At 52.9% G+C, this 12,443-nt stretch overlaps 2 protein-coding genes across 10 annotated transcripts in view; both read left to right on the top strand.

Moving 5' to 3' along the window:
- LOC127028923 (centrosome-associated protein CEP250-like) overlaps positions 1 to 10,124 on the top strand; it is a 95,612-nt gene extending 85,488 nt beyond the window's left edge. For 6 of the 9 annotated variants that reach the window (XM_050914583.1, XM_050914582.1, XM_050914584.1 and 3 more), the window contains 12 exons: positions 101 to 331; positions 1,884 to 2,077; positions 2,192 to 2,319; positions 2,524 to 2,693; positions 3,501 to 3,632; positions 3,892 to 4,035; positions 4,492 to 4,623; positions 5,650 to 6,834; positions 7,441 to 7,596; positions 8,022 to 8,129; positions 8,296 to 8,346; positions 9,752 to 10,124. In XM_050914583.1, the coding sequence (XP_050770540.1) occupies positions 101 to 331; positions 1,884 to 2,077; positions 2,192 to 2,319; positions 2,524 to 2,693; positions 3,501 to 3,632; positions 3,892 to 4,035; positions 4,492 to 4,623; positions 5,650 to 6,834; positions 7,441 to 7,596; positions 8,022 to 8,129; positions 8,296 to 8,346; positions 9,752 to 9,943 (2,823 nt within the window). In that variant the 3' untranslated portion in view covers positions 9,944 to 10,124. The remainder of the gene's footprint in view (positions 1 to 100; positions 332 to 1,883; positions 2,078 to 2,191; positions 2,320 to 2,523; positions 2,694 to 3,500; positions 3,633 to 3,891; positions 4,036 to 4,491; positions 4,624 to 5,649; positions 6,835 to 7,440; positions 7,597 to 8,021; positions 8,130 to 8,295; positions 8,347 to 9,751) is intronic. The other 3 variants (XM_050914580.1, XM_050914579.1, XM_050914586.1) reach the window with 3 other exon arrangements.
- A 712-nt stretch (positions 10,125 to 10,836) lies between these two features.
- LOC127028937 (endoplasmic reticulum-Golgi intermediate compartment protein 3-like) lies at positions 10,837 to 12,053 on the top strand. The gene is made up of 3 exons (XM_050914603.1): positions 10,837 to 10,945; positions 11,191 to 11,261; positions 11,467 to 12,053. The coding sequence occupies exons 1-3, from the start codon at positions 10,858 to 10,860 to the stop codon at positions 11,572 to 11,574; spliced, it is 267 nt and encodes an 88-aa protein (XP_050770560.1). The 5' UTR covers positions 10,837 to 10,857; the 3' UTR covers positions 11,575 to 12,053.
- The last annotated feature ends 390 nt before the right edge of the window (positions 12,054 to 12,443 follow it).

Raw genomic sequence — 12,443 nt, 5'->3', positions numbered from 1 at the left:
GTCTGAATATGGAAATGTTGTTCCTTTTTCTGTCCAAGCCAAACCTCCTACAGAGTCAATCTGACTGTATCTTATTTCCTCTGTGCTTCTGTGAGTGTAGCTGGAGCAAGAGAATGAAGCTCTGTCAGGCAAAGTGGGCGAGGTGGAGAGAGCAAAGATCTCTGAGCAGGAGAAGCTGACCTTGTGTGAACGAACAAATGAAGAGCTCAGCGCAGAGAAAGCCCACCTGGAGCAGCTGCTGAAGAAGGCAGAGGAGCACCAGGAGGGGCTGCAGGTAGAGCTGAGGAGACTGGCAGAGGAGAAGGCAGAAACCCAAGAGAAGCTCAGTCAGGTGAGCCCAAAAAGCGGGTGCTTTCTGGGTGGGCTTTGGGCTGCTTGGCTCAGTGAAGCTGTATCTGTTGGGTTCTGCAGGGTTTCTGTGAAGGAGACGCTTGGTAGTGCTGGAGGTCGGAAGGCTTTGTTTACTTCCTTTTGGAAGCGTGTTGCTGGCTTGCAGAGAAGTTCTGCAGTTCTCTGAGTTGTCCTCTGCTTCTACAGGTTACTTTAATCCCCCTGGCTGTGCTGGCCTCTTTTTGGCTTTTGAGAAGCTGCAGGGAGATGATTGTGTCCATGAAGCTGAGTAAGACTACTACTCTCACGTGTGGCAAAAGAAGCAAACGGCATAGCTCTTCACCCTTTTTCTGAGGCAAAAAGCCCCGGGGCTGCCTGTTTCTATTTATGCTTCTTGTTGTGAAGTCTGCAGCTTTCAAAGCTGCATTTGTTCGAGCCTAGAGAGCGGGACAAAGCTGCAAGTCAGTGTCTGCTGTCCCGTCCTGCCAAGAATGGGAATGACACCTTGAAATTGTTGAAATTGTATTTTAAGACACACACGCAGCTTTGAATTGCTGGAGCCTCTTTAGGCTTTGAGGAAGAAGATGAGAAATAGGGGATGGCACAGGACTGTTTTCTCTGGACTAACTGATTTCAGGACCCGGGAAAAAGAGCTTGGGAGAATCGTGTCACTGGAGGAGACTAGGGAGTTTGTCATCGTTCAAATGTCAGTTTCATAATGTGCAATCCTGGGTATTAGGGGATAACTTTGAGAGGAGAATTGGTTGTTTCTGATGGTCTGTTCTCTGTTAGACAGTCTTAGTTTTGGAGTCCGTGGTATGTTTGGCAACTACAGAGCAGAGGTGTTAGACTGAAGAAAAAAGCTAAAAAATCAGGGTTTGTCTTCAAGCTTGAATACCAGGGAGGTATATTAGACAACTTCTTTGCGCAAGACGCGTAAACGGTATGGTTGACGTGAACTACTGTACAAACAGAGTCTGCCATCTCTTTGGCCACATCAGCCAGACATTCCGAAATCACTAAATGACACTGCTCGCCCCAGGGCCGTTGCCCTGCCAAGCATCACCTCATTGCATCCAACTGCTTTACACACTGCAGTAGGTGACGCTTTGATGGGTTGGGGTTTTTTTCCTAGAAGGAGAAACCACGTGTATTTTCACTTTCTTCAGCGAGCAAAGTTGCTTTTGCTCAAACTTTGCTGAAGTTGTCCGTCACTGGCATAGATTCGGATAGAATTGTAGTTTGCAAGGTGGCAGTTCTGGAAGATGCGGTATTTTTGCATGAAAACAGGTAGTGTGGGGTATGTACGTTTGCCCGGAGGGAGCTGCCTGGTCCCAGGCAACCCAGGAGGGCCTTACACATCACTTCCAAGTGAACAGTGCCAGTGCCTTTTGGCAGCCCAGGGTATGAGTGCGGTATACAGCAGATGCTCTTAACCTTGCAGCCCAACGTCCAGGAGCTCTTTCTCCTCCAGCTGATTCAGAAGCGGCACTGGCCGGCTCTGCCCAGGACTCCAGAGAAAGGACTCCAACTGTGTTTTGTCCCGCTTCCAGGTTTACCGCCAGCAAGAGTCGGCTAGCAGTGGTCTGGAGCAGCTGCGCCAGGAGTCCTCTCGCCAAGGGCATGCGCTGGCCAAGGTGTGCAAGGAGAAGGAATTGCTGGTGCACGAGAAGGCTGCCCTAGAGGTGCGACTGGCAGCCGTGGAGCGGGACAGACAAGGCCTTTCAGAGCAGCTGGCAGAGGCCAGGTAAAGGCGGGGAGGAGACCCTAGGCAGGACATTGTTTAGTGTTCTTACTGGAGTAACTCCCTGTGGGTGTCAGGAGCAAGAAACTCCTTTCTCTCCGTATTTGTAACTTGCAGGTCGGCGAAGGAGACCCTGGAATCCAGCCTGTTTGAGGCTCAGCAGCGCTTATCTCAGCTGGAGATCGCCAGGAGTCAGCTTGAAGTCCAACTTCACACCGTCACGCAGGCCAAGGAGGTGATCCAAGGTGAAAGGCTCATTGCTTTGTTTCTGGTGCTCCCCCTGCCTAGGGGAGATGGTATAAAAATAGCTCTCTGTCTGCAGTGCTTCTGAGGAGTGAAGGAGCTGGAGACAGATCCCTCCTACACTGAAATTCAAATGGCTTAAGGTCAGTAAAGTCAGAACCACTGTTTGGGCAGGCACTGAATCTTGCCATTTGTCGTGTTTGCAGGGGAAGTGAAGTGCCTTCAGTGTGAGCTGGAAGCGGAGAGGACTCTGATGAGGCAGGAACGGGAAAACATGGCAGAACGGCTCTTGCAGACAGAACGGCAGTATGACAACACCCTCAGACTCCGGCAAGCTGAGCATGAAGTGGAAATAAGCAAGCTCCTGCAAGACCTGGTAGGAAACGATACGCTTTTGAATTCTTTGCGCAAGGTTTGTGGGCTGGCTTGAGAAGAAGAATAGCCTGAGCGTGTGAAATGGCAGCAGTCATCTGTCATAGGCCACACGTTGCTAGGCCAGGCAGCAGAGCCAATGGCTCCTACTTGAAGGCACGTGAACACCCACAGGACTCTGCTGGGACAGTAACTGCAGCCCCAGATTCAGGGTGGGCCTAAGACGAGTTCAGCAGAAGGTTGGGTGGTCCCCACCCAAAGCATGGCAGCAAAGGGGCAGGAGCTTACCGGACTCCTGTCTACCATGAAGCGGACTCCTGACATTCCTGCCAGCTGCAGGCACGGGAACTTTGTTCCTTTCTGTCTGTCCTTCCGCGGTTGACAGAGGCATTAGCTTTGGGCTAGAAGCGTATGGAACAGGGCCCTTGTCCCTGGTACTTCAGTTCGTGGCCTGTCTTGTGACTAGGGCATCGGGGTACTGGCCTCTTGCTCACCCTGCAGTCCCTCAGCATCTGTTCCTTGATGAGAATGGAGTTGAGCTTTGAAAACAGAGACTCTGAGAACAGAGAGAAATCCCGAGGCGAGAGGTGTTGGGAAACAGGCAGGCATCAGAGAGGGGAAGGTGACGTCTCCTTTTCTTCCACCTGCTGACCCTCCTTTTAAGTTCCTCGATAGGATGTGGTTGATGGAGGGCACAAAGCCACTGTGGTGCGCTGTGCTGGTGAGGGGTTGTGGGAGGGATGAAGCTTCCCCTTTTTTTTGAGGAGCTTGGCTGGGACTCCGTCTTGAAGTCTTTTCCTCCCCTCATCAGGCAAGCGAGCGGGAAGGGCACCATTCAGAGGTCCAGGAGATGCTGGAGCAATGGGAAAAGGAGAAGGCAGAGACTGAAAGGGAGCACGAGAAGAAGCTGTTTGATGTGAAGCAGGAAGTTGCTACCGTGCAGGTAACAGAGTGAAGGGCAGTACCCAGGACATAAAACATAAGTCCTGGGACTGAGGAGGCAAGGACTACTGCAGGCACTGAAAGCACAGAGCCTGGGAAGCTCCAGAGATCCGCAACAGGAAGGCAGGGTTACAGTGGAAGCAGAGCTGGGTAGCAAAGCAGAAAGAAGTGGCTGAATGAATGTGATTTTGAGACAGAAAGAGGAAAAAGCTGGGCCTGATGGCAGGTCCCAGTAGCTTGCTCTCCATTTGTGTTTACAGAACATCACGGAAGAGCTGCAAGCAGAGCTGCAGGAAACTCAGAGCAAGACCGAGGCAGTGGAGAAGAGGCACAAGGAAGAAATCCAAACTGTCAAAGAGGAAATGAATATCCTCCTTCAGCAGCGGGATGCTCTACAAAACCAGGTGACTGCAACAGCAATAGCTACTCCAGTCATCAAACAGGCCGTCTCTCCACTTCGTGCCTTTCCGTGGCAGAGCAGCAGGCTGATGGGGTGATCCCTCGGACTGCCACCATACTGTGGTCTCCATCTCAGCTGCTCTGAAGGAGACTTACAGGCCAGCTGAATCTCAGCTGCCGCCCTGGACAGATGGCCTAGTGCTTTTGCCTGTTTGCCAGCAATCATCAGCATGGATTTCTGCTGGTCTTGTTACTGCTAGCCTTGGTTTTTAAGGTGGTTTTTCAGATGACCATGGTGACCCACTGAGATTTTTAAACAAGTCGGCTGCATCCATTGTGAATCTGGTACTCTCGTGCTAGGGTGGAATTTCAACAACTTCTTTCCCTCTCCTCACAGTATACACTATGGCTGACAGTGACAAGCTGTAGTCTTTGACTGCTTTGTTTATGTTTTACTTGAGGTGGAAGAGTTGACATCTCAGCTAGCAGCCTCTGAAGAGCCTCTAAAGAAGGAGGCTGTGACTCTACATCAAGAGGTGGCGTCTTTGGAAAGGAGACTCGAGAGCACTGAGAAGCAAAGAAAGGATGTCCTGGTGAGGCTGGCAGATGCCGTGAAGGGCCATTTCTTACATGTTGTTTGGCCTTCTGCTAATAATTCTAAGGAGCAACTTCTTCCAGTGGAGAGCTGATTTTGGGTGGTCTCATACAAATCTGAGAAGATACAGAGTGGTTGTTTTTTGGTTTAACCTTTCCAATTGCATTGTTCTGAATAAGTAAGGGAAGATGCCGTAGTCATAGAAAACTCCGTGATGATTCAGGGTGTTTATTTTCCTCAATTCTGAAGATTTCTGCCCTCGAAGCTTTAGTCAAAGTAATTTTCAAACTTGTCTCTATTTACATTGCATAGCTTGGGCAATTATTTGTGTCCAAATCCATATTTAGATTTCTAAATATCTGGATCTGGAAAAAGGGGTGAGAAGACAAAGTTTGCTAATGATGGAGAGCTGTTCAACGTTGCCCATCTGAGAGCAGACAGCGGGGGGAATAAATACAGACATTTGAGAAACCAAAGTGCTGATTCGGCTAAATATGTGTGCCAGCAAGGGGAAAACTAGTCCTGATTTCAAACACTGAATGAGAGACTGTGATCTGACCATTACTCCTTCCAGAGGGCACAGTGGGGTTCTAGAGGATGGTACCCTGAAAACTCTAGACAGGAGAGGTCCAGAAAAACCCCAGCACCCCCAAAAAAGGGAAATCAAATGTTGGGGTGGTTCTCTCTTCCCTTCCTCCCTAGCAGAGAGAACAGCATCATGCCACTGCCTAAATCATGCTTAGTCTGGGCTTTAAATCTTGGCTGCAGTTCTGGGAGCTCCTCCCCAAAAGAACACACTAGAGCTAGAAGAGGTTCAGAGAAGGGCAGAAAGGAAGGTGGGACTGGCTGAGTAAGCTGGGAAAGACGCAGCCTAAAGGGTGGCGCGGGAAAGGTCTGCAACATCCCGAGAGGCAGGGAGAGGGGGGGCAGCACTTGGCTGCCACTGGAGCAGGAGTTCCAATCGAGTACGAAAAGCAAACATACACAGACGGCATTACTGAATCTTTTCCTCCCTGTTTTGCAGCAGGAACGGGACAGACTGCAAGCACTTAAAGAAGAACTGGTATGGGAGATAAAACTTCTTCAGGAGTCGGTCACAGCCTCTGAGACCCGAGCGACTACAGCAACAGATAGGCATCACTCCCTTGAACAAGAACTCCACACCACAGTGTCTCTCCTAAAAATTAAAAATGAGGAACTGGAAATGCAGCGGGAGAAAATCCAGGTGCTCCAGAAAGAGGCAGCACAGGGAAAAGCTTTGCAGGAGAATCTCACTCATGTGACTGCCATCCTGTCAGAGAGGGAGGGAGAAATGAAGGTGTACCAGGAACAGATGAGACTGCTGGAAGAGCAGAAAGAAATGCACAAAACTGCTCTGGATCAGGTTATTAAGGACGTAAGAGAGAAAAACCAGAAGATAGAATCCCAGCAAGAAGAGATACAGGAGCTGGAGAAGCAGCAAGAAGAACAAAGGATTGCTGTCAGCAAAATGAGCAAAGACCTGGAAGAGAGAGACCAGGAGATCAGATCCCTGAAGACCTTGCAGAATCTCCAGCTCAGGCTAACCAAGAAGAATGAAGAGGTTAGACATCACAGAGAGCAAGAGAAGCTCCTAGAAGCAGCCTTGCACGAGAGGGAACAAGAGACCAAGGCTCAAGGTGAGCAAGAAGAGTTAGACGAGGAAAGAAGAGCTCTTCGGGAAGATCTCCGGCACGTTCAGCAGACGCTGACAAAGAGGGATGAAGAGATCAAGTACCAGAGAGACAGAGTCGGGTATTTAGAGAAGACTCTGGCAGGGAGAGAACAAGAGCTTAGGAGGCAGAGTGAACTCCTGAAACAAATAACGTCAGCTTTGCGATGGAAGGATGGAGGGGAGACCCTACAGAAACAAATCCAGAAACTCCGAAAATGGGAGGAAGAGGAAGCAGAGAAGAGGAGAGTTCTCCAGGAGAGAGACCGTCTCTTGCAAAGGCAGAAGGAGCTAACCCAACAACTGGAAGATGAGCGGAAAGCAAAGGGGGAAGAATTGGAGCGTGCGATTGCTATTTTGAAGCAGACTGAAAGCGGGGAAATGGAATGGAAAGAGAAGGCACAAGCACTGACTCTCGCCCTTACCAAGAGTGAAATGGCCAATGGCACGTTGAGGGAAGAAGTAGCCGTCCTGCAGAGTATGGTTTCAGAGAGGGACACGGACCGGTTTCATCATCAGGTAGGCACTGTGATTGATCATCAGTCAACTCAAATGTCTATAAAGGGTTCTAAAGCTGTTTCCCATAAAGATATGGGAATATATATTCCCGTAAATCCATGACCTGCTTGGCCGTGGAAGAAACCATGATTGCAGCCAGCAGGCTTGCCTGTCTGTAGAGCTCTGGCCAGAGGCCATTCACCTGCTAGAACGTTTTCTGTCAAGCCCAGAACCACTGAAAGTACTACAGCGCTTGCTGTTAAAATTCACTCCGGTCCAAAAGCTGGGGACGGGTAATTGGTTCTCTCCTGTCTAGGCAAGCTTAGCCAACGTGTCGTGGTTAGGATTTGGCATGGAAAGGACAGGGCACAGTTGACCCAACTAAGTACAATTTTGTAGCGATGGCTGAAGAGCAGCCCTGATGGTGCTTAGAGGATGCTTTCAGAGATTTAGATTTCTGAGGTACAGCTTTTCCGGTGTATTAAAACTAACGGAGTTCGTACTGCTGCCTGATCAGGTTAAAGGCTTCATTGCGCATTCAGGATGTACTCTCCCTGACTTGTTGATTGTGGCCCTTCTAACCTTTCTGGGGCACCAGCTCACACAATCTCCTCTCTGTATGCCCAGCAGGCTACTGCAGAAGGGGAGCAGCTCTCGTGGCTCTCGGAGAAGAGACTCCTGTCGCAGCGGCTGGAACATCTGCAGCGAGCAGTTGCAAGGCTGGAAGTTGAGAAGACTGAGCTGAAGCAACTCAATGCTGAGCTCAGGAGGACTCTTGAGCAGGTAAACCAGGCTTTCACTGCCTCTGCAAAGCCTCACGGTCCTCTGGAACACAACCCCTTTCCACAGACAGCGCTCTGGAGTCCTCTGCTTGTTTCCTTCCCTCTCCCACCTCCCCCTGTGGACACACACGTCCGTATTTTCTCTCTCTCCTGGCACCCCACTGCCTTCACAAATGCACATTCACTCCGGTACCACCCTTCTTGCCCCAGTGGCCCCATACGCACACATCGGACACTCTTGTGTCAGGATCTGCTTCCTCTCGCTCTTTCTCTTCCGTAGTCTACTTGGAGTGCTTTTGGCCCCAGCGTTCTCTGGTGCACTTAACGGTCTCTGAGCAGACACCTCCTTGCCGTGATGTCCAGAGGTCCTTTTGCTCCTTGTTTGGTGGCAGGTTTCTGTGACCCTTTCTCCTATCCAACGTGCAGGTGGAACGTGAACGGAGGAGACTGAAGAGATACTGTAGTGGTCGGTCGCTGCCAGATGCGTGCGGATTTTCTCTCTCCGACCAGCACAAGGTGCCTGCTTCTCGACAGGTGAGAACAGACTCTTACTCGGTGGGAGGAGGCTCTGGCCATACAGAGGAACAACGGCAAATCCCGGTGGCAGCAGCCCCCGGTATAGACCTAACGGCAGTCGAATATAGAGCATGGCCCTGGCCAGACTGGAGGCCAAAACCAAATCCTTGCGTTTTCTTCACAGGAGGAGTCTCACACGCGCTGCAGTCGTCGATTAGCTGAGTTGCAGAACCAGGTGAGGAGGAGGAAAGCTCTCATCACAAGCTGCTGGGGCTGTACTCATGGGCACAACTCTGCACGCTGCTACAGCCCGAGGCTTGTTTGGCTGTCAGGGAGCGAGTACACCAGGCGGTGGAAATACCCAGTCAGACCCATCTGTTGGCCGTGGCCAAACACCATCATTCACCTAGGTCTAGTCTCTGGCTTGCCTAAAGGTGGGAGAGGGATTGGAGGAAATGCAGAAAACTGGAACTCGCCGGAAAAGAGGGAGTATTCTAAGGCTGTTCCCTTGAGTCTCACTCACCTGGTTGACTCCTCCTGTTTTCCCTTGGCTCAATTACCAGTGGAGCTTGCATCATATCACTGCGCGTTCCCCTGCCGGGGCTGGCTGCCTGAGTTTCAACATCTAGTCTGCTCTGGCAGATCAGGGTCGCCCTTTTTATCTGGTTTGGCTTTATGTTGACAGACCTTGGTGGTGTAATTCCAAGGCAGCAGGTTCCATAAGCCATAAAACTCCTTTAGGAACTGCTTCTGTTATTTGAGTTCGCTTGCCAAGAAAGAGTATTTTCATGTTCCTAGCCTGAGGTTGGGGATGGCATTCCCGTGGGGAGCACAGCCCTCGGCGAAGCACACGTCACTTGGAAAAGAGAGGAGAACCTCTGACCTGAGCTGTGCTCCCCAAAACAGCAAAGCCCTGAGCGCTGCTCCCAGTGCTGGCATCTCCTCCACCCCAAAGCAGGCAGAGGGCAACATGCCAGAGCTGCTGTGGCCGCACTGCACTGCAAACCTGGGAGGAGGTGAGAGCAGCTGGGTCTCTGCCCCCAAAAAGCCCAGCAGGCACAACCCCGTGTTGCCAGGAAAGAAGAGAGTTGGAGGAGTTTCAAGGCCTCCGCAGTCCTTTAAGGCTCGTTTCCCCCCTGGGCTTGGTTCATCCAATTCTGCTCTGCTCATTTGTGAAATGCTCTGAAGGGAGGAAGAAGGAGAGCTTCGCCCTTTTCGTGTGCTAGCTGTCAAGTTTTGCAACTAGATCATAACAGAACAGCTCTTCAGTACCTTGTGTAACCAGTGGTGCTCCTGCCGAGGACAAAGCGTGTGGAACCGAGGTGGCAGTAGCCCAGATCTCTCCTTTGAAAAAAACGAGCTGGGTTACTAAATCCTGTAGGAACCTCTGTCTTTCATATACGTGGAATGTCTCGGTGGTGTACGTGTGAATGGTATGCCGGAAAGAGCTTGAATTGTTGATAGTCTCAGGTCAGTTCAGGGTGACTCTGGGAACCTGTTAGTGCCCATTCCCCAAGTGGGACAAAGCGTTTGTCAGGGCTGGAGTTAGAGGGTGCGTCTTCCCTGACAGCCGGAACCGTGGAGCTGCGGATGGTCCTAACAGCGTGGCTTGTCTGAGCTCGGCCTTTCGCCTCTTTCAGGTGTCCCTTCTGCAGACGCAGCTGGCGCAAGAACGCAAATGCAAGCAGGACTACATTGAGTGCTGTGCAAAGACCAGCCAGGAGCTGTCAGACCTTCACCGAGAGCTGTCTTGCTCCTTAGCAGCTGTGGTCAGGGAGCCCGAAGCTGCTGTTCTGGAGGCAGAGACTCGGAAGCTGGCTCAGCCTCTCTGAGCCTTCTTTTCCTGTAGAGGAGCAGCTGCAGCATCACGGGGTTCCTGTCTCGTGCCCTTCCCAGGAATGCATTACGTTTTGCTGTGGGAAACGGGCTGCGTTTGTTCTCTTTGCCTTTGCAAGCATCTCCTGGTGACGGTGGTTTTTAAAGTTTTTTTGAATAAAAGGAATTGTGCAGGACCGCACTTTTTCAGTAGGAAAAAGCAAGGGGTGGGTAAATAGGTGGCTTAGGAAAAGAGGATGCTGTTCTTTTACTTGCGCAAGTCAGCTATTGGGAGGTGTCGTAGGATTGAAGCTGCTGAGTTCGTGGCCGTTCCCTGTGAGGAGAGGGGGAAATGGAGGTGTTCTCAAAGCGAAGGGGGAAGAGTACACGCCAGGGATCGAAGGTGGGGCACCAGAGTGGGATTTTTCCTTCCCTCATCCCCTCCTTCCCTCCCTCCCTCCTCCTTCCCTCAGCACAAAAAGCGGCGGTACTCTGCCGAGCCGCTTTGCTCTCAGCTCTGTCGCCGCGACAGCCAGCCTGAGGGGCAGCCCGGCTGTTCTCCGAAGGGCGTTAGTAACCAACTGCAGGCCTGTCAAAGAGGGAGGCAGCGGATGGGCTGGGGAGGGCGCGAAAGCCAGTGAAAGCCGCTCCCTGCCAGCAGCTTGGCCTCGGGGTCGAGCCCTCTCCAGCTAACCGATCTCGGCCCAGTCCGCGTCTCTCGGGCGTCCTTCCGAGGCCCGGGGGCCGTTGGCAGGGCGGGCCAGAGGAGGGCGAGGCGGCAGCGAGGAGCTTCCCGGCCCGGAGGCGACCGGGAGCGCCAGCCCCTCCCCGCCAGCCCCCTCGGCCGGCTTCGGGCCGCGCTGCCGGCGGGCCCGGGGGCGGTGCCGGCCCGGCCCCGGCAGGCGGGTTTGGTTCCGGGCCGCGCGGCGCCATGGCCTCGCTGTGGCGGCTGAAGCGGTTCGATGCCTTCCCCAAGCCCCTGGAAGACTTTCGGGTCAAGACGTGCGGGGGCGCGCTGGGTGAGCGGGCGGGGTGAGGGCGGCCGGGGCCGGCGGGCGGGCCCGGGCCTCGCCGTGGGGCGGCGGCCGGCCGGGGGGGCCTTGCGGGCCGGCGCTGGGCGGCGGGAGGCGGCGGCGTGCGGGCTGAGGGGAGGCGGAGGCGTGAGGCGGCGGGAGTGAGGCTGAGCGGAGGCGGCGGGCGCGCGGCGAGGCGGGCGTGCGGCCGCGATCGGCGGGGCTGAGGGCGGCTCTCGTCTCCCCGGCAGTGACGGCTGTCAGCGGGCTCATCGTGGTGCTGCTTTTCTTCTCGGAGCTGCAGTACTACCTCCCCAAGGAGGTGAGGAGCGGCGGCGGGGGGGCGCGGCCGCGCCGTGCTGCCTCCTGCCCGCCGTGCCCGGCGGAGAGGCGGCCCTGCGGGCCGGGGCGGCCTGCCGTGGCTGCGCACCCCCGCCGAGCCGCCGCCTCCTCCGCCGCCCCTCCGGGCTGCCCCCGCAGCAGCTTCACCCGCCGCAGATGGGTTTGGGGTTTTTTCTTTCCCCCAGCCGGTGGCCTTGACGACGGGAGCGGGCTGCCCTCCCCCGAGAGCCGCCCTGCGCCGAGGTGCTTCGATAGCAGGCCGAGACCACAGACCTTGGCAGTCTCCTTTGTGAAGAGGGATCGCAAGGAACTGTGCTGATGCTGCAGGGGGAAGTGGATTACATTTCAGCGTAACAGCTTCTGTGGCAGCTGGAAACAGTCCTCCTTGTACACCGAACCAAACCCCGCATTTAGGGTGCTGCAGTGTGCATCTTGTTCCCTGTACGTCACTTGGCCCCAGCCATACGCACTCTTCCAGTCTGGCACGTTCTTATCCCCCTGGCTGAAAGAGTCTGTATTTTCCCTGGCTGACTGGTGACTCGACCCTTAAGCCTAAACTTGCACCTTACTACGTTTACTTTGTGTGTGTGTGCATACCTGATAAACATATTTTAGTTGATGTATCAGTTAGAAGTTGTAGTAAGCGGTCCTTGGCTCCATAAACATCTCCTCTACAGTATTTGCATGTTATGACTCATCCTTGTACTTCAATACAAACCAGAAACGATTCTGGCAAAGTGCTGCAGTCTAACAGTAATACTGTCCTGACTTTTCCAAACATGAGCTCCTTATTACCTTTACTGGGAGACAGTGTAGTTCTGTGGATCAGCATAAACGAAATTTGTTGAGTTGTCATCACTCGGATTTAACTTTTCTGTTGTTGAAGTTGAAAGGCTAAACTAAGCCAAGCGCTGAACAATCAGTAGGTTTCTCCTGTGAGGGTTTCTCCAGTTGTCATGGGAATGTGGTGATAGTGTTCTTACTGCTGTGTCACTGAGCAGCCTTTCTGTATTCGCAGGTTGTGACATTACAAATTTAGTGTCTGGGGACGACAACTATTTACCATTTTGTGTAACAGGTCCAGTATCCGTCACAGTGTACTGACTGGGTCTGCTTCAGACAACATTCTAACAAAGCCTTTATGCAAGTAACGTCTGATGGA

The sequence above is a fragment of the Gymnogyps californianus genome, unplaced genomic scaffold (genome assembly GCF_018139145.2).
Source record: "Gymnogyps californianus isolate 813 unplaced genomic scaffold, ASM1813914v2 HiC_scaffold_49, whole genome shotgun sequence".
NCBI classification, from domain to species: domain Eukaryota; kingdom Metazoa; phylum Chordata; class Aves; order Accipitriformes; family Cathartidae; genus Gymnogyps; species Gymnogyps californianus.
This window is presented reverse-complemented; position numbering and strand designations above follow the sequence as displayed.

What these genes read in the sequence shown, in the direction of transcription:
- LOC127028937 (XM_050914603.1), top strand. Translation starts at nt 10,858, where the DNA reads ATGGCCTCGCTGTGGCGGCTGAAGCGGTTCGATGCCTTCCCCAAGCCC. An exon ending in GACGTGCGGGGGCGCGCTGG is followed by an intron (nt 10,946 to 11,190) that starts GTGAGCGGGCGG and finishes TCTCCCCGGCAG; the next exon opens with TGACGGCTGTCAGCGGGCTC. An exon ending in AGTACTACCTCCCCAAGGAG is followed by an intron (nt 11,262 to 11,466) that starts GTGAGGAGCGGC and finishes TCTTTCCCCCAG; the next exon opens with CCGGTGGCCTTGACGACGGG.